Source organism: Trachurus trachurus (genome assembly GCF_905171665.1).
Source record: "Trachurus trachurus genome assembly, chromosome: 7".
NCBI lineage: Eukaryota > Metazoa > Chordata > Actinopteri > Carangiformes > Carangidae > Trachurus > Trachurus trachurus.
In genome coordinates this window covers 14,333,606-14,353,081 of record NC_139901.1, presented here as the reverse complement: position 1 = coordinate 14,353,081, position 19,476 = coordinate 14,333,606, and the positions used below count along the sequence as shown (strand labels likewise).

Sequence of the window (19,476 nt, the reverse complement as noted above, 5' to 3'; positions counted from 1 at the left end):
ATGAGTATAAGTGAATTCATTCGTTCTATGATTGGGGTGAAGTCATATTAAATCTCCCTCAGAGGCCGCTTCTACAAGATGACTGATTTCAGCGTGAAAGTCATCATACGCTCCCCGGCCACCGCGTCCTCTGAGGCCATGCTGCCATCAAAATGTGGAGGTTACTTTAAAAGCATCATTGCAGCTGGGATTGGTCGTGTGAATATACCGTCCTGCTAGCTTCTATACCGGCTTATAACTAGCTCACTGTCTGCATCACCCCAACCCTTAAAAGTTCTAATCTGTAACTTTTCCTTGTTAAAATGTTTGAGTTTCCAATCAGGAATTGGTGCTTTTAGGGCGTTGATGTCTGGATCTAAAGAGAAAAAAGCTGAGGACATGTGAGACAGCTCAACTCCCATAGCTGGAGAGGTTTTTGTCCTGTGTCCACTGCGGAGTATCACTCTGTCTCTGATGTTGTAAAGCTTTTTTGTTGTAAGTCCTAACTAGAGCTGCAGAGAGAGCGAGAGAGCAAGAGAGAGAGACAGGGAGGGGACATTAAGGACATAGATCGCACTGGAATAACTCCCATGATCCCTTACTATTGTGTAATATCACCCAACTTTGTCTTTTGTTATTATTTTGATTGAGAGACCCCAAGAGGTTGACGTTGCAGACGAAACATTATATCATTCTTCCTTCCTGCCTTCTTTTTATCCAGATGTGACACTTATCCTTCAGTGACACTGTTCCAAACAGAAACCCTCTTTCTCTCTTTCTTTGACTTCTTTTCTGACTCCAGTGGACGGTGCAGCTACACTGACGGCTGCTTTCTTGGGTCTAGAGCATTGAATCATACACACTGACTTAAATAGATGAGGAAAGAGGCTGAAAATCCCCTGTTGTTTCTGGTGTCATGATACTGAATCCAGCCACAGAGGGCCGAGTGTCTCCGGCTCTAAAACCTCATTGCATGCCTGTCCTCCTCCTCCTCCTCTTCCTCCACGACAACAACCACCACAGACAGGAGCAGTAAACAGCAGTAAACAGAGAGAATCCTTCCTGTGAGCTAAACTCTTCACCACAGGAGAATTTGAGTTGTTCCAGCTCGTCTGGGCAGCAGAACGAACGTCTGTCAACATGAACCACTGTTTGCTATTTTGAATAATTACGGCTCAATGAGGCTTGACGTATAATTTCACACAACAAGTGGCATCAACAGCGAGAGGCAGACACATTAACAGTGAACCTTAGGAACGTAAATGTAGCCTCTGCAGCTCTGAACAATAACCTCAAAGCAATCCTGTCTCATGAGTCAGTCCATGTGGCGTTCACAGACCAGATGCTCTGCTCAAAACAACTGTATGGGTGTTTCAAAAACTCCATCCAACACGTGAGTAAACAACCACAAACATAGAACTAAAGGAAACGGAGGTGAAATAAATATTTACAACATGTTCTACACATGAAACAAGGAAACACGACCCACAGAAGCCTCCTCTGATCTGACGACAGTGCAGTATTATTGGATGTGAACATGGTTTGGGTTCAAAATCAGTCAGAGTTTCATTTTGGGTGTTGAGATTAATGATGTTGTTAAGGTTACAGAATGATCCTGGTAACATGAGAAATAAACAGTTTTCAATTGACCCAATGTTGAGTTTGTCCCTCCATAATAACGTCACCTGACTTCCTCCTTCGCTTTCATTATAACTGCAACAGCCACTAGGGGGGTTAACCTTAAACGTTTATAATTTTGGGGCTATAGTGGTTGAGGTAGCCTGTCTTTCTTAGGAGGAAAGTCTCTGTCAGTGAAAACCAGAGGCCACAGTCGCCTGTGATGGTTTCTTAGCACAGAGTATAATATAACAAACAGTCATCACTTTCCAATAGTGAGTCAGTTAAAAAAACTGCTCTGCCTGTCACTAAAGCCTCAGTGGCCTAATGGATAAGGCACTGGCCTCCTAAGCCAGGGATTGTAGGTTCAAGTCCCATCTGAGGTGACATACAGCAGAGTGGCGCAGCGGAAGCGTGCTGGGCCCATAACCCAGAGGTCGATGGATCGAAACCATCCTCTGCTATCAGCGTTTTACACCATGTTGACCATGACAGCCAAAATATTTTCACAAAGCATATTACCAAAACCATTTCAAACATTCATCAATGCCACTTTAGGTTGACCCTTAAAGGCCCCCACACCGCCCTGACGCGAGCTGATGGCCGACAGCCTTTGTCCGAAGACTACGTCGCCTCTTGTCGGACACAGTCGGGAGAAAGGAAGCAGTGAAACACATCGCCTCGACTGCTGCCGACTACACAGCAGCCTGTACGTTCTGCGCTTGCGCGAGATGCAATAAGTCTCCCTAACAGCGGGTGGCGCTAGTCTCGTGCCAGTAATCCGAAACATGAAAACAGGAAATGACAACGGAGAAACCATAGAAGAAACCATGGAGATTAAAACAAATTTGCCAGGGCACCGCCAATCAGAATAGCCATAGCTAGCACACAGCCAATCAGAGTACCCGACGCGTCTACTCTCCCGACGTCCGACGCTCCCCGACAGCTTCCACACGTTCCCGACGCAGATGAACAAACCAAACAGACGCGTACTCGACGTCGTCCGACTCTCCCCGATTGTCGGGCCGGTGTGTTCCTGGCTTAACACCCCCAACCAGTTGGAAAGCCACCAATGGAAGACACCCCAACACCCTCAGTGGCCTTCTTTCGATGAAAGGGAACAGCAACTCTAGTCAGATCTGCTAATATCTCAAAGCCTGACCCCAGCAACACTTCACAGAAAACTCAGCTCAGCCTCTTGTATCCTTACTCTCCATCTTTTGGTCACTAAAGCTCATGGGTTTCAGCATCCATGACCACCAGACCTGCAAGCACTTTCAGGAACAGTGTGTAAAGCCCCAGTGGCCTAATGGATAAGGCACTGGCCTCCTAAGCCAGGGATTGTGGGTTCGAGTCCCATCTGGGGTGATTTACAGCAGAGTGGCGCAGCGTAAGCGTGCTGGGCCCATAACCCAGAGGTCGATGGATCGAAACCATCCTCTGCTAACAACATTTTTTAAACAGCTTGCTGCCCAGAAGCAGAGGTTTACAGCATCATCAACAGTCTCAGAGCTACTCTCGGTCGACCTCAAGGCCTCCTACCAGTTGTTAGTGCCTGGAAAACCACCAGTGACACAGCAGAAGTGTGCTGAGCCCAAAACACAGAGGTCGAAGGATTAAAATCACCCTTTTCCTAGACAGTTTGATCAAAGCTTTGTGGATCATCACTATCGTAAAACTGCTGCGTTGAGGGAGAGAATAGAGAGAAGACATGATGGGCTGAGGAGTCTAACTCTGTACTGTTTAAGATGGATTTGTCGCACATGATATGAAATATGTTTCATCTGTTCAAACAACACTGTCACAGCAGACAGAGGAAAACCCAAATTCACTGCTGTTTCCTTTGAACACAGGTGATGGATTTCCTTCATATTTTCTCTAACTGAGCTCCCTAAAAACATTCTGCAGAAATAAATCACTGTAAAAGTTTCACACAAACGCACACAGAGCCAGGTGGTATCCACTGCTCTGCTGCTATGAGGGCCCCGCAGACCGTCAAGGGTTTATGGGATTTGTAGTGTTTCCGTGTGGCAGAGCATGGCATAAACACAACACTGACAGCATTCTTAACCTGATGGGTTAATCTCCTGTATATGGGTTTGTGGTTTTGAGTGTGTGTGTGTGTGTGTTCTGCTGAAGAGAGTTCACAAACAAATTTGTATGCACCCTTATCAGATGTGTAAAATGTGGCCGCAGGCACGCTGGCTCGAGATGTTTATGCTCCTGACAAGTCAGAACTGTCTTGTGTACACAGACAGGCTGAAGCTTGACCATGTGTGTGAACAGCTCAAATATGTGTGTCTGTGTGTGTACAAGTGTGTGTGTGTGTGTGTGTGTGTGTGTGTGTGTGCGCACATTTAAATGTTTCTTATTTTGTGTGTGTTTGTGCAAAAGCTCATCAATGAAAGAATGATTTGATTCATTTGTTGAATTCATGTACTTGTAATAGTGAGTTCAGCAACCAGAGGATTTGTGTTGTTGTTTGTCCTTTTAAAACAACAGTGATAAGAAACTGGACCTGTCTCCACAGAGCCCTGTCTCTGCGAGTGTCGAACCTGAAGCTGAACGTTCTTACTTTCAAGCGGTTTGAGTCATGCCTGGGATGATTCTCAACTCACAACCAAAGGGGGCCCATAACAAAGACTTCTGAAATGCTTGATGCCAAACTATTTTTCCAAAGCTACGCTGGGTCAACGTCAAGGCCTCCTGCCAGTTGGATAAGCCTGAAGCCCTCCAATCGAAGACACACCAACAACCTCAGTGGCTCCCTTTAGATGAAAAGCAGAAACAACTCTTGTCAGAGCTGCTAACATCTCTAAGCCTGAGCCAGCAGCCCTAAGAAGAAAACTCAGTTCAGCCTCTTGTATCCTTAGTCCCCTTCTTTTGGTCACTACCCAAAGCTCATGGGTTTTAGCATCCACGACCACCAGAGTCGCAACCGCTTTAGCACTTTCAGGATCACTGTACGAAGCCCCAGTGGCCTAATGGATAAGGCACTGGCCTCCTAAGCCAGGGATTGTGGGTTCGAGTCCCATCTGGGGTGATTGACAGCAGAAGTGTGCTGGGTCAATAACTCAGTGATTCTCTGCCAACAACTTTTTACAGCATGGGAGTTAACAAGCCAGTTCTGGCACTGCTAAAGTTGCTTTGGGCAGTGACTGAGGATACAAGAAAGGGAAATGGCCTTTGAGATAAGGATTAGGATCCATCGACCTCTGGGTTATGGGCCCAGCACGCTTCCGTGCTAGGCGACTCAGTCAAAGAATAAAGAGCCAATACGAGCTGCCAGTGATTTTGAGGTCAACCCAAAGTAGCTCTGAGATTGTTGATGATGCTGTAAACCTCTGCTTCTGGGCAGCAAGCTGTTAATAAAAAGCTGATAGCAGAGGATGGTTTCGATCCATCGACCTCTGGGTTATGGGCCCAGCACGCTTCCGCTGCGCCACTCTGCTGTAAATCACCCCAGATGGGACTCGAACCCACAATCCCTGGCTTAGGAGGCCAGTGCCTTATCCATTAGGCCACTGGGGCTTTATGTCAAAACCATATCCCAACTTCAGTCTGAGTTTCAAATTTTGTTCTCAGCGTTGTAATTGTTTTGACAAAAAAAACAAAAAAACAGTTGCGACAACACAGCAACAATTAAATAAACGTAACAATATTTCTAACACAAAAACAGCAAAGACAACACTTCCCGTCCACTATAACACATAGAACAGTTCTTATTACACTGAGCAGCATCTGTTGTTGAGGGATGTAATTTTCTGAGGGAATCAGGCTTCTTCCAAAGAGGGCCCTCCTGCACCTCAGAGCCCTGTGCCTCCGCCCTGAGAGCAGTGGGGCTAAATGTTCAGTGAGTGGGTGTGTGGAGTCCTGTTCTATTGAAATTGTGACGCATGTAATGGCCCTGTTATTGAGTTCAATGTGGGAAGACCTAGTTTGGTCCAGTTTTGACAGAGAGCATGTTGAAAAAAAAAACAGGTGGATTTAATACAACAAACATACACCGAGTCCCGATAGAGAGGGACAGCGCATACAATGACTTCCAATAATTCAACAAGTGCTGTGATAGCCAGTTCAATTTGAACTCATATTACTGGTGGTGCATCTACAGCACAAGTGTTGTCAACCTGATGAACTGATGTTTTCTTTGGCTGCAGTAGAACAGAGATTTAGACTTACTTTGTTAATGTGATCAGCAGCAACACACTGACGTAAGTCTCTGCGGTGCCGTTTAATGCAACTCTTCCAGTTCAGGATATCAGTCTGCTGTGCTGCTATGTTGATATTCTGTGCGATAGACTTTGATGAGCATAGATTCTCAACACTCAGTCATACATTCATCACTACTGATGCTAGATGAGCCTGCAGCAGTAGAGAAGAAGTCTCTAATGTAGAAACATTAGAGACTTACACACACACACACGCACACACACTTACAGCACAACTCAAAACACACATCAAATACTCACACCACACAAACCTGCTCCTAAACACACACACACACACACACACACACACACACACACACACACACACACACACACACACAAATCCTCAATAATGAATAAACCCACAGCTACTGAATGTTGAGACCAGTTGCCGTGGTTACCAAGGCTGAAGCATGAAGACAACCCAAGGTGACCGTCAGGGCTGTTGATCACCGTGGTAACAGCGGAGCCAGTCAGACACCGCTGACTTACACGGGAGGATGAGGCGGACATGTTTGAGTTTTTTCAGTTACCTCTCTCTCATAAACACACACACACACACACACACACACACACACACACACACACACACACACACACACACACACACACACACACACACACACACACACACACACACACACACACACACACACACACACACACAGTACCTGGACCCAGCTCCTCTTTTATGAGGCGGTTTAGGTCAGTAAGATGTGATTAGTTTCAGTGTGTGGGTAATGTTTTTGTCTTGACGTCTTTGACTTAATGTGAGAGAGAGAGTGTGTGTGTGTGTGTGTGTGTGTACTCACGCAGCTGGTCAAAGTGTGTCTGCAGGCCGTCAGGTCCTGGGACTGAACAAACCAGACGAGCCTTCTGGAAGGTGCTCCATTTATTAACTAGACTCCTCTGGCCTCCAATGTCGTTCTACACAGACAATAAAAAGTTTCAGTCCACAATAAACAATTGTTAAACACAAGTCGTGATAAAATGAGAATTAAAAATGTAAAAATATTACAGTCAAACAATTATGTAAACAGGAGTCAGTGCAGCTGCTGTTTGTCTTAGCTACAACCTTTTCAATGTGCTGATGCTGACAGGCCAAGTTTCTCTTTATTCACGACTGGATATTAACAAAAAATACAGTTTTATTCTCATTCTGACAGATTTACTCTGTTACGGTATAACAATATAAATATTATGTATCAGCTTTGTATCATATAATTAATGGTCCTGATACTCTGTCTTCATCCCTGACATCCATTTTTATTACTTGGCAAGATTCTGCATTTTTCATAATTTTCACTAATTTCTCAATATTTGGATCTTATGACTCACTCTGTTTTATGACAAATAACTCATTGATGTTGTCAGATGACTTCATTTTCCTTTTTAAGAGCTACATACTCATGAATTTGTTCAGCCTTTGTGGCGTTATTCAGTCTTCCACTTAATTCTAGTTTGATATTCAAATTATTTCATGAAATTATCTAGTAAAAAGTAACGACTGACATCTTACACACTGTTGTGTTACACATGAATACTATGTAACTGAGCGTCATGTAAACACATACAGTCATGCATGTCCATACATTATCCACATAAAGACACACACAGTTCAAACCTTGATAGGTTATTATCAATGTGGAGCAGAAGATACAGTGAAGACACAGTGATAGTAACAAACAAATAAACAGTCCCTGCAAAGAAGACTATCTATATGAACTTCCAATCACATGCAGGTGTTTTGTGTAAACACAGCTCGGTGGGTGCAGACACACGGATTGACCAGCACGTACCAGCTGCAGCGTTTACGTAAACTACACACTGACGGTTTCTGGATTGTATCTGTTCCTCCGTACCTTGCACACACGTGCCACCCTGGAGTACAGCACCTTCCCAGCAGCCCCCTCTGCCTCCTGAGCGCGCTCAGTGAAGAACACGTACACCTTATCATCCTCTGGATTATCAGTCTCAGACAGCGGCGCTACCCGCACAAACTGGGCATCTGGAGAGAGAGAGAGAGATGTGTGCGCACACACACTTATATATAAGCTCTGGTGATGGGCACGTAACATGCATGTAGAAATAGAGATAGAGTAAAGGGATGACAGAGACACAATTGACTTTCTGAGCTGCAGAGAATCAGCATGTATCTTGTTGTTATCAGCAGCAGACGACACACACACACACACACACACACACACACACACACACACACACACACACACACACACACACACACACACACACACACACACACACACACACACACACACACACACACACACACACACACACACACACACACACAGGTCTGATAAAACACCAGCTGGGCGAGTGGGAAACGGTTCAGAGAAAGCGATTCTCAGTTTGGTTCAGAAGAACATGATGTGAGGAGAGACTCGGTTGTTACTAGATAATTGATTTGATTGATTTTGACTGGCAAACCTGCAGGTGCTCAAGGTCTGTCTCTCTCACACACACACACACACACACACACACACACACACCTCCTGACTAATAAGAGACACCTTCCAGTCCTAGAGTGAACACAGAGTAAAGGCCTTTGCAAACTGAGTCAATTTTTTTCGTCCGAAATTGCCGCACGTCAAAAAATACATTCGACCTCATGCTGTGTCAATTGCGTTTATACACTGACTCCGAAAATTCTGTCTGTCTTAAAAAAATTCGGAACAGGTTCAATTTTCTGCCTTTTTCGCATCCGTGAAAAGTCTTTCTGACCACTCACATCGGTGTTTCAAGGCTGTTAAATCCCACCGAGCTGCCTGTGTGTGTGTTTGTGTGTGTGTGTGCCGGCCGCTGTTCAGGATCATGGAAATTGGTCGTCTTCTTTTTAATGTGTGGCTCCAATAGACCTAATAATCAAACTGGACCACTGACATCCTAAAATAAACTGTTGAAGTGATCATGATAATTCCACAGCTCATTTACAAGCAGGTGCCCTCACTCTTGGCGTCCTCTCAGGATTGGATGGACACAATATTTTCTTTTTCTCTTATCTTTTTATTTCTTGACAAGTGAGAGGACCACAAAATCATCCTCACTGCGTGACGACTTTTGTCTCCCTACTATGCATATAAAAATGCATAGTAATAAAAGGCGTCGGACTCAGTGTGCAAGGGGTCTGTGCGTAACGATTTTTGTTGCGTGACGGATTAAGAAAACGCATATGAAAAAAAACGGACTCAGTGTGCAGAGGCCTTAAGACATGAGAGGCAGACCTAAATTAGTGCAAAACCGCACCAATCAACTCTTTTTCATTAACTCTGCAATGTTATATTTATCAATATTAATTTATTTGATAGGGATAATGTAGTAACACTTCACTCGTTACAAACAAGTCAATGTGACTGATGTTCTGCATACAGAGATTATAGCTAATGCTAGTTTCCAACTCCCGTTCCTAGTTAGGCTCTTAATAGGTTATCAGAGTTTTTTTGCTCTTTGTACAAATCAGTTAGTCGTGGTCTCCATCTTGTTGTGTGCAGAGGTTTTCACTTCAGGAGTGTTAGCATGTTAGCACTGCTACACACGTCATACTGTAATTCAACCACACAATGCCGACAACTAAGTCAGGAGGGGAGAGACCATAAACACATGATGAAGAAGGTTAATTAAGACAAGAACAGGGTAAAATCATTTTATTTGTGTCATGGATGAAATATTAGTACAACACCATTTTATGCTGATTTCTAAAAGGTATCAACACAGAGTTTTTTTTTCTGTTCTGTTAGTTCTTTTCTTTTTTACACTCACCTTGCAGCCAGGTAGAGTCGTACTGCTCGGTGCGGATGACATGACGGTTGCCGAGGCTACGGAAGAAGGCGGAGTCTCTGCTCATGAAGTCTGAGGTGATCCCGGCGTACAGCTCTCCATCTTCACAAAGCAACGACAGATTCAACAACAGGTGTTTTAGGTTTAACATGAACTACTGGTTGATGCTCAATTTTCACATGATGTCAAAGGAAAAGTCACAAAAATGAAGGTTCATGTTCAGCTGCAGGACTGTGGTGGTGTTGTGAGAAAATATAGTCAACTGTTGTGCAACAAACCCACATTTTGTTCTGTTGTTTGTTTGATGAATTGATTGATTACACACATTCAGAAGATTCTTCTCTGCCTACACATTTTCTGTTTCCCAGGAGAAACTCACGATCGTCCACGCCTACGTGAAACCCCTCAGACATGTTGATGTCAGGTGACAACGGACTTACCAACCACAGTGGACGCTGTTTTCTGGAACGGGTCATAGGGACATTTCCCCTTCCCACACTCCGTCTGACCGTAGGACAGAGTCTGGTGCTCCGACTGGAGGAGAAACAGAGACTGAGGTGAGGAAAACCAGCTGGAGACAGGAGACAAACTTCATCTTTCAGATTATTTAATCAATTGATTCTGTTAGAGAAGCCGTCACCTGAACCAGTGGGCCACACACACACACACACACACACACACACACACACACACACACACACACACACACACACACACACACACACACACACACACACACACACACACACACACACACACACACACACACACACACACACACACAGAGTGAGAGAGTGAACTGCTAATTTGGGGTAATCAGGCTAAGTGGAGGGATTTTAAAATGTGTGAAGTCCAGTCTTAAATCAGTCAGCACCACCAGCTCCTCTAAGCACCACGTCTGAACCTCTGCTCTGATCTCACACGGCCTTTCATGGGATTAACTGCTAGCTAACACACACACACACGCATGAACGCACACACGCATGAATGCACACACGCATGCAAACATACACACACACACAGCTAAAAGTCATGCAACCTCACAAACCATAAATGTAGGAATGCACACACCCGCACACATATAAACTCCCACACTCACGCAACTAGGACAGGGTTAAACCTCACACTCACACACACACACACACACACACACACACACACACACACACACACACACACACACACACACACACACACACACACACACACACACACACATAACTGAGGGACCTTAGAATCATTAGCCTACTTCTGACAGAGCAATAACCCACATGTGTCTAAGTGACGACAAATCTCACTGAGTCGTGTGAAGGAGACTCCAACACTCAATTCACATTAGAATTGACATAAAAATGTCAAATAAAGATTAGATAGTGTCCAGTCGCTGCTGCCCCCCCCCCCCCCCCCCCCCCCCCCCCCACCCCCCACCCTCCCACCACCACACCACAGCTTCAATGACAAAAGGTACATTGTGTATGTAATGGACAGATGGCACAGACTGGACCCTGGTGGGTATATGGGCATAGGGGCAGACACCACACGTATGATGTTTCAGCTGCTGATAGGCCTGTGGATGGGGGCCAGAACACACACACACACACACACACAGGACGGTGGGTGGGAGGAACAGCAGTGTGATCTGCAGTCAACCTTTTAGTATTTCAGTTTTGGTTTTTATGTGTTACATTGTAAACCCATATTAGGCTGTGTCCTAGTTTGGAGAACGTGGAGATAAAACCACTGCACATCAGACACATCAAATACTTTTCAACCTTAAAATTCAAGATGAATATACTGAAGAAATGTGAAAAGCCTAAAACATCAGCACATGTGACACTTGCATAAATGTACATTTGTTCAGGATTCAATCGTCCACTTAAACCCACTATCTTATATATTCATTGTGCTGCTTATTAATTATTTTTCCACTTCCGCTGAATATATTCTTCCTTTTTTTTCTTTGATGTAATCTTTATTCTACGTTGATGAGCCCTCCACATTATCTCCCTTAAAAAAAATTATACACATGTGTTTGAAATGTTTTTATGTGTGAACAAAGCAGATCAAATCTGAATATAAATCCTCGCTGACAGAGAAATGTGTGAATGCAAAGTGCTGCTCAAACAATAAGAGACAGATCTTGACAGATGTTTGTTGACTTTTGATATTTATCTTCATGATGTTCACACTGGATTATCCTGTTTTTCTTGTAAAACACTTCAGAGATTTCCCTCTAATCACTGTGACAATTTTTCTACCAAACAAAGCAAACTAATCAAAGAAAATTGATTGGTTGTGTGTGTGTGTGTGTGTGTGTGTGTGTGTGTGTGTGTGTGGTTGCAGTCGTACTCGTACCCGTTGGAAGACGGCGGTGGCTATGAAAGCACAGCGAGGGTTGAAGGCTCCGGTTCCACACACGTACAGGTGAGTCTGATTGAACGGCTGCAGAACTCGCAGGAAGTTGGCGCACTCCGTCTGACAGAGAAAAACACAGCGTGAGACTTCACAGACAGGACCCACAAGGAATCTCGAGTAAAAAATAACAGAAAACAACTTCGTCAATTTGTCAATACATGAGCTGCAAAAACTCAGAACAGGTTCCTGGGGACACAAAAAAGTGACGGACTGTGGGGCACTTTAGTTATTGTTCTTGACGGTCACCTAGAGTGAGCTTGTTTGGTTTAATGATTCAGATGTTATGATACTACGTACTGTTAGCTTAGCACCAATCTTTAGCAAAATCCGTCACTTTTTTGTGTCCCTGGAAACACTTGTCTTTGCGTGTGTTTTCTTAAGCTGCAGTGAGCCCTCAGGGCCGCCATAGTTTTCTCATTATGCTTGTATACTAGGCTGCTATACAAATAAATTAGCCTACACTGAACAGGCGTCTCTGTCCGTCCGCTGTGTCCTCGACTCATCGTTGTGTCCCTCTGACCTGAATCTTGTTTCCTCGCCTGCATCTCTGTTTGTTTATTGTTCCTAAATGAATCAGGTTCATTCAGCTCTAGTTCCGCTCCAGATCCTAATCTGTCACGTGACCGTCCTGCTCTGTTGTTTCTGAGCTCCTGCTGTGAGGCAGGACAAAGACAACTCGGTCCGACCTGTGAGCCACTAATCAATATCATAGATCATTGTCTGTGTGAATTCACCTTCTAACTTCTCATGTCTTCTTCATGTTGTTGTGCTTATGCAATCTGGTGTGTGTGTGTGTGTGTGTGCATGCATGTTGAATCACCTCTGGATCCTTCCCAGCCATGAGACATTCCTGGACCCGGTCTGGACTGGCGGGCCAGTACAGCTGCAGAGAGCGGGCGAGAGAGATAAAGAAAACAAAGAGAGAGAGAGAGAGAGAGAGAGAGAGAGAGAGAGAGAGAGAGAGAGAGAGAGAGAGAGAGAGAGAGAGAGAGAGAGTGATTATAGCAGTGTGTTTTTGTGTTTTACCGTTCACCCTGTGGTTCTGATAAAAAGGCTTTGGGGTCTGGCAGGTGTTTTACGAGGAAGCGAATCAGAGACAACAAAACATCAGAACATGACTAATGTGGAAGGAAGAGGAGAGGGAGTGTGTGTGTGTGTGTGTGTGTGTGTGTGTTGGGGGGGTTAATTCATCTTGTTTAGTGTCAGCAAAGGGAAAATAAAAACCAAATGGTGATGATGAGCTGAACTGTCAGAGCAGGCAATCACATGATCTCTGTTCTTATGTGTAAACCATTATCATAATTGTTTGTGTGATTACAAGAATACAGCTGTGCCAGTAGTTTTGTTACAGCTGTGAAATATATTGATGGCGAAGAGTCCAGAGGATCTGACCCATGACGTCTCCAGAACAAATTATATATGTAATATTTCATTTACAAATTGAACAATTCAAGATGGACCACGTCCCAAAAGGCTACTACTATAACATCCTTCTCTTCCAAGATGACAAAGGCTCTCTCACTTTTCCACAGGAAATTGACAACGATCAGAAGAATTTATGTTTGGTATTTTTGCAAAATTGCTCACAAGGCGCTGGTTTGATTTAATAAATTAAACTTCATGGAAAAAATAAGCTGAGGAAAACTGGATTCATTAAACTGTAGACAAAGTGGATCAACATTTGACAATGTGTGGAGTAATTGAATGACTGACCCTGTAATGCTATTTTAATCTGACCTCATTGTTTCCTTTATTCATCTTAGTTTTATTATATTTTCTATGAGACCCCGTTGACACACACACTTTCCGTTGTTCTAATGCTCCCTCTCACCTCCTGAACTCCTGCACAAAGTTCTTACATTTTGAAAAACTGTGGATGATCTGAGAAAGTAAAGGAGAGTAAAATGTCTTCACCCAATGTACGTTGTGTAAAATTAACAACATTTAAAAAAAAAAAATAGAGCAACATTTGGGCTCTGGAGCAAAAAGGCTGGGTGATTTTTGTTTTGCTCTCCGTTTCCCCACACAGAAACCTCCATACATGACTCACATCTTTATTCTGACACCAGCCAGCACACAGGGCAGTGCATTACACTCTGTTTATGTTCTGTCTCTTACATTGACTGCGGGCTCTTTATCGTCACCCTCAAACACTAAGATTAATGTTTCTGCAAAAAAAAAAACAAGTCTTTAAACCTGTTGTTCTAAATGCATTTAACATGAGACAGAAAATCAATAAAACTTTGTTGACTGGCTGGGATGTAAAACTTTTTAGTTTTACACCACGACCAATAAGAGCTCCTCTGCCTGAGACTCTTAGGTTCCTCAACTGTTTAAAGGTCAGATATAAACAGTGGAGAGTGGCTGTGAGGAGGTTTACAACAGTAGGATCCTAATATCAACTCTAAAATGCTCTGAGAGCCAGCGTATGGAGGCTGAAACCTGTGATTTGGGTCCTGTTAAAGGTCTGGAGCTGAGTAACAGACCTGTGGTGGAGGCAGGTGAACAGGTGTGAGGAGATAAATCCTGTAAAACGGCCTCTGTGTCTTTAAGAGACGTGAAATGAGTCAAGTGTTTGGTGAAAGTCTGAAACAGATTAGAGGCAGAACAGTCAGCGAGTGCCACGCGTTTGAAGCCACGGAGATCCACAGGTTGTTTCAGAACCGGCACCTAGGGTTGTTTCTTGGTTTTAAAGCAGATGAGTGAGGTTCGCGGTGGGCTGAGGTGAGATAATCACCCGTAAAAACCAGAGTGTAATCAGAAAACAGATGACTTCACCAGTGGACTAATTTCTCAAAAAGACGAGTCTGTTGGAACGAACACGATTCTCACATTTGTTGCTCTAATCACAACAAATTGCATTGATTGCATGGATGTGAATTTAATCAGCGTATTATAAAAACACTCCAAAAATGAGGCTTTAATGTGAAGCCAATAGTCGAGCAAATTACAGAGAGAGGGAGACAGGGAGACAGGGAGGGAGGGAGAGGTGAAGCTCAGTGTCAGATGGCAGCTACATGACTAATGCGAATGTTTCCCTGAGTCAGTCATTCCCTCTGAGGGCTCGGTGGTGAAGCAGAGATCGAATCGATATGATAAGTGATCACTTATCTCCACATACCACAGACGCTGCAGAGTTTACTGAGGAGCAACTCTGCTTTTGTTTCAGTTCACACAACTCAAACAAGTGACAAAACTTCAGCAGCCAAATAAAAAAAAAAACTCATTACCAATAATTAAGACAAATGATCTGTGCACGAAAAAAGCTGCAGGTCTGAGTTTTTGCTTCGGTGCAGAAAACGCGACAGCAGCCGCTCTGAATGTGATTAATAACCAACGACGCTCAGGAAACTGTTTGTGGACGGCTGGTAATTGCTCCCCGATGGAGTCACTCCTGTAGAGCAGAGACCATCAGATTAGATAAGACACCGCAGCCCCCCCCCCACCCTCCGCCTGCCCCTCCTCCTCCTTATCTGCAAATACCAACTGACAGGAGCAGGGACCACCGGCAGAGGATTCTCACCAGGTGAAGTCTCGCGTTAATGGAAATACACCCGTCTGCGAGCAGCATGCTGGTCGTCAGTTTATACAACACGTAAGCAGCATGTGGGTTTATGCAGACAGGGATGTTAAAAATGTGTTAATGTGTTTTTATAAGAGATTCTCCATTCAGACTGGGACTCAAACAAAACATTCCTCAAGGAGAGAAGATGTTTCCCAGAATATTTTCAAACTCTTCAGTCAAATTAAGTTTCCGTTTCCTCTTTATTCTGTTTCAGTTGATTTCTTTTTGTCAGTGATACAGTTAAAAAACCAAAAAAAAAAAACATCCAGTCCTTCTTTTCTAAATGCAAAACTTGACCTGGAGCTCCTCATTGTAAAACTCTAGAGGAGAAGAAAGAAGATCTTTGAGAAGAAGAAGAAAAAGGTTAAATGTCCGTGTGTTTGACAACGAACAGCAGCGAAGAAAATGGAAACAAATACACAATAAAAAGCCACAAACACACACAGGCCCTGTGTGTGTTTGACCCTGTGTATATTGTGGGCTTCCAGCTGCAGCGTCACTCAGAAGGAATGTCTCAATGGTTTCTGACCTGATCAAAGAGAAATGTGGCCGAGATTTCAGGGCGTAGTTTCTATTTTTACTGTGATTTTATTACTACTGTTCTTATTTTCTCCTCATGTAGAGAACTTTGAAATGTGCAATATGAATAAAAAAGTTAGATTTTTCAACAATTATTATTATTGTCATTGCTGCTATATGTTGTGGTGTCAGATTAACCTGCAGGTGTCTTTGGTATAGTGGGGTCATCAAACACGTTAAGTTTGGAGCAGACTGGACGAAAAAACATTTAGATAATGTGTGTTGTATAATAACTTTCTGTTTCATGGTGAACAAAGGTCCTCTTATGAAAACTCAAAAGCCGCGCAATTGAGCATCACAAATATTTCAAGATAAATAAAGTGTTTTTCCTTGTGGCGCCATTGGAACATTTTTCCATACCTGTGTGTAAAACCCATAAAATGTATACATTTCCAACAGAATTTATACATGTGCAAATTCTCGTGAGTTTTCAAGCTTATTTAAGCCTCAAAAAAGGATTTGAGGTTCATGGAGAGAAGAGAAAAATAATAACAAACATTATAATTTCCTACGTTTCCTGAATAATAGCCAGCGCCGCCCGGTGCTGATAAGAAGCCATGGATGTTGGCAGCAGAGAAAATAAATAGAGAAGAAAAGAAAATGGAAGCAAGAGTGGTTTTAACACCACAGAGGAAAAGCACAAACAGACTATAAATACTGAAGGTACAAATATCTAAGTTTACAGGCTGCACAGAGCTGAGTTATGAGTTGACTGAGACGATCTGTCCTGTGGTTGGCTCACTGCCGCAATGAGTGGGTGGCTGCCAGCTCCACTGCTGCTGTCTGTCTGTCTGTCTGTCTGTCTGTCTGTGTCTCACCTGCCTGGCTCTCTAACAGACGGCATGTTCTCTGACTGATGAGGGTATTGATTGGACCAGTCAGGATGCAGTCATGAGGAGGCGCCTCTGTCGCTGTCCTTCCTCTGACCCTGAAATCAACCTGACCGACAAAGCATCATCATGTCTGTCTGACTCTGAAACAACCCATAATAGGTCATTTATTTGTTAATTCAAACGACATTAGTATTCGCTCAGGGGACTGGGAGTGTGTGTCAAACAGCTGCACATGTTCAATAATGATTGTTAACAAGCAGATTTCTACTGAATCACACTGCTTTTACTTAATCTACTACCAAATATAATACCTCGTACTAACAAGATAAGGTGTCTAAGGTATTTTTTTATTCTGTAAATGCAGTTTGATTCTGTAGTTTTACCTCAGATTTTTTTTTTTTTTTAATTCTGATTAATTTAAACGTTGTGTTTCCTGTTGTAAATCTGGGTTGAGGCTCCTCTGAGTTTTAGATTTCTTAATGCTGATATTAAACATGTTTTGTAAGCAACACCATCGCAGACAGTCAGTGCACAGCTTGGCCTCATTAGGATGATTGGCAGGCAGTGGGCGGGAACACGACCAGCTGAGTGAAGACAGGGCAGAGCTGAGAGGACACTTCCTGCCTCAGGGTTTTAACTATCATCATGTTACTGACAGTGAAACTGAAAACTTCTGGTTGGTAAAATCTTGCTATGTTGATATAAAATGTTGATTTTTAAATAACTACACAGAGTACCGGTGATGTAAAAATGTGGAGGTGATCTGCTCCAGCCTTGAAGTCGTAACCTGATCCGGTTTTGAGCTGTTTGTCTTCTGTCTGGCAGTGAACATGGACAGTGGTTGAAGGAGGAATGTGAGAAATGTGCGGAAAATAATTTGAGGTCTGACTGGACGCTTATACGTCGCTATCTCTTTGTAACAAACTGAGACTCATTAGGTTTCTCAGACCTCTCCAAATATAAACTATAGTAGAGATTGTGGTGACAAGGAAAGGAGATGTTTAGTTGACCAGTGACAGTTCTCCAGCTGTGATTAAAGGAGAGTTTATCAGGGTCGGATGTGTTTGTGTGATGAGCGTGATGAGGAATTATTGAACTGTAGGTGATGGGACATTAGTCAGAGGGGTGTGACTTTCCTCTTCCTCGTATCTCCAGTAATTAGCCTCATCAAAGCTCTGACAAATCTGTTATCAACCTACTGTTGTTTGTTGTTTGTCTCAGGGTCCTCTCCATGAACGTGTCTGCTGTGTGCCAGTAGCCTTATTCGCTTCAGATGGTATGTTAGTGTGTGTGTGTGTATGAGTGTGTGCGTCTAACCTTGCGTGGGTTCTGTGTGATGTCGTCCAGACTCGTAGACAGCAGGTTATCCTTCATGGCCACGTACAGACGCCTCCCGTCTTCGTCGGGCAGCAGCGAGTGCAGGTCTCCGGCCACTAGGGGCAGCGTCAGCAGGCGGCCGTTCTGTACCAGCTCTGACAAAAGGAACAAAGACAAAGACGGTAAGTCTGCGGTGAGATCAATTTCTGTTATTTTTTCTAAAGCGAGCACTGTATTTTAGTTCGTCTAAGCTCCTCCAGCTTTTGTAGAAGACGTCAGACACAGATCACACCATCAGTTTAATATGACTTATAGAGGTCCTATGTTTTGGAATGGACCTCCTTCACTAAGATCCATTTCTTCCTATCCACTTTTTAAAAAGCAGCTAAAAATACATCTAAACTTCTCTTGAATTTCCCGCTCTCTCCATATCCCACATCCTTACTCTGTCTTTTTATGATTTCAATTAGCCTAATGAATTTTTTGTACCTTATTTCTATTGTCTCTATTTGTTACTGATCACTTTTCTCTTTATCTCTCCATTTTTTCTCATTTTTGTTCATTTTGCTCAAATAACGTTGATTATGTATGCACTTCATCTCCTTTTTTTCAATGTTTATTTGTAAGTCATAGAAATTTGTCTTGTTGTAATTTGTTATAGGGGTGGAACTTATGTACAAGCCAATCGGCTTCGCTCCCTCCATGCACCATTGAATTTAAATGTGTGCTAAATAAATAAACCTAAATGAACCTAAAGTTGAAGTTTAGTGGTGGTGACACTGACTGTGAAGTGTATTGATGATTGTATTCAGACTTAAAACATCATTATGTGGTTCATTTGCAAATATTATTTAAAAAAGACACAATGAAAAAAACCCTGCTGGCTGTTTGTGGAGGGAATCATGGTGATGAGTTAAATTAATTGACTCATGAGAGTAGAGCTACAGTCAATCTTTCATGTTCCCAACAGGATTTGTGTTTTAAACACAGACATACTGTGGATTATGAATAAGGATCAACACTCAATACAGCATCATCTGTGACCATCTGTTCATTTAATAAATGGTCTGAGTTTCTGAGGCCAGAGGTAAAACAAACTATTCCGTAACCAGATAAACGAATGCATTAGACAAAGACAGAAAGATTCCCACACCTGAAGCAT

The 19,476-nt window shown here is 43.2% G+C and overlaps 1 protein-coding gene across 1 annotated transcript in view; it reads right to left on the bottom strand.

The window, feature by feature from the left end:
• sema3h (sema domain, immunoglobulin domain (Ig), short basic domain, secreted, (semaphorin) 3H) overlaps nucleotides 1–19,476 on the bottom strand; it is a gene marked incomplete at both ends in the record, with an annotated part of 61,338 nt that overhangs the window by 18,252 nt on the left and 23,610 nt on the right. Inside the window, 7 exons of the mRNA XM_083975081.1 lie at nucleotides 6,620–6,734; nucleotides 7,670–7,815; nucleotides 9,588–9,707; nucleotides 10,046–10,139; nucleotides 11,961–12,080; nucleotides 12,841–12,903; nucleotides 18,315–18,469. Coding sequence (XP_083831207.1) covers nucleotides 6,620–6,734; nucleotides 7,670–7,815; nucleotides 9,588–9,707; nucleotides 10,046–10,139; nucleotides 11,961–12,080; nucleotides 12,841–12,903; nucleotides 18,315–18,469 — 813 coding nt within the window. The remainder of the gene's footprint in view (nucleotides 1–6,619; nucleotides 6,735–7,669; nucleotides 7,816–9,587; nucleotides 9,708–10,045; nucleotides 10,140–11,960; nucleotides 12,081–12,840; nucleotides 12,904–18,314; nucleotides 18,470–19,476) is intronic.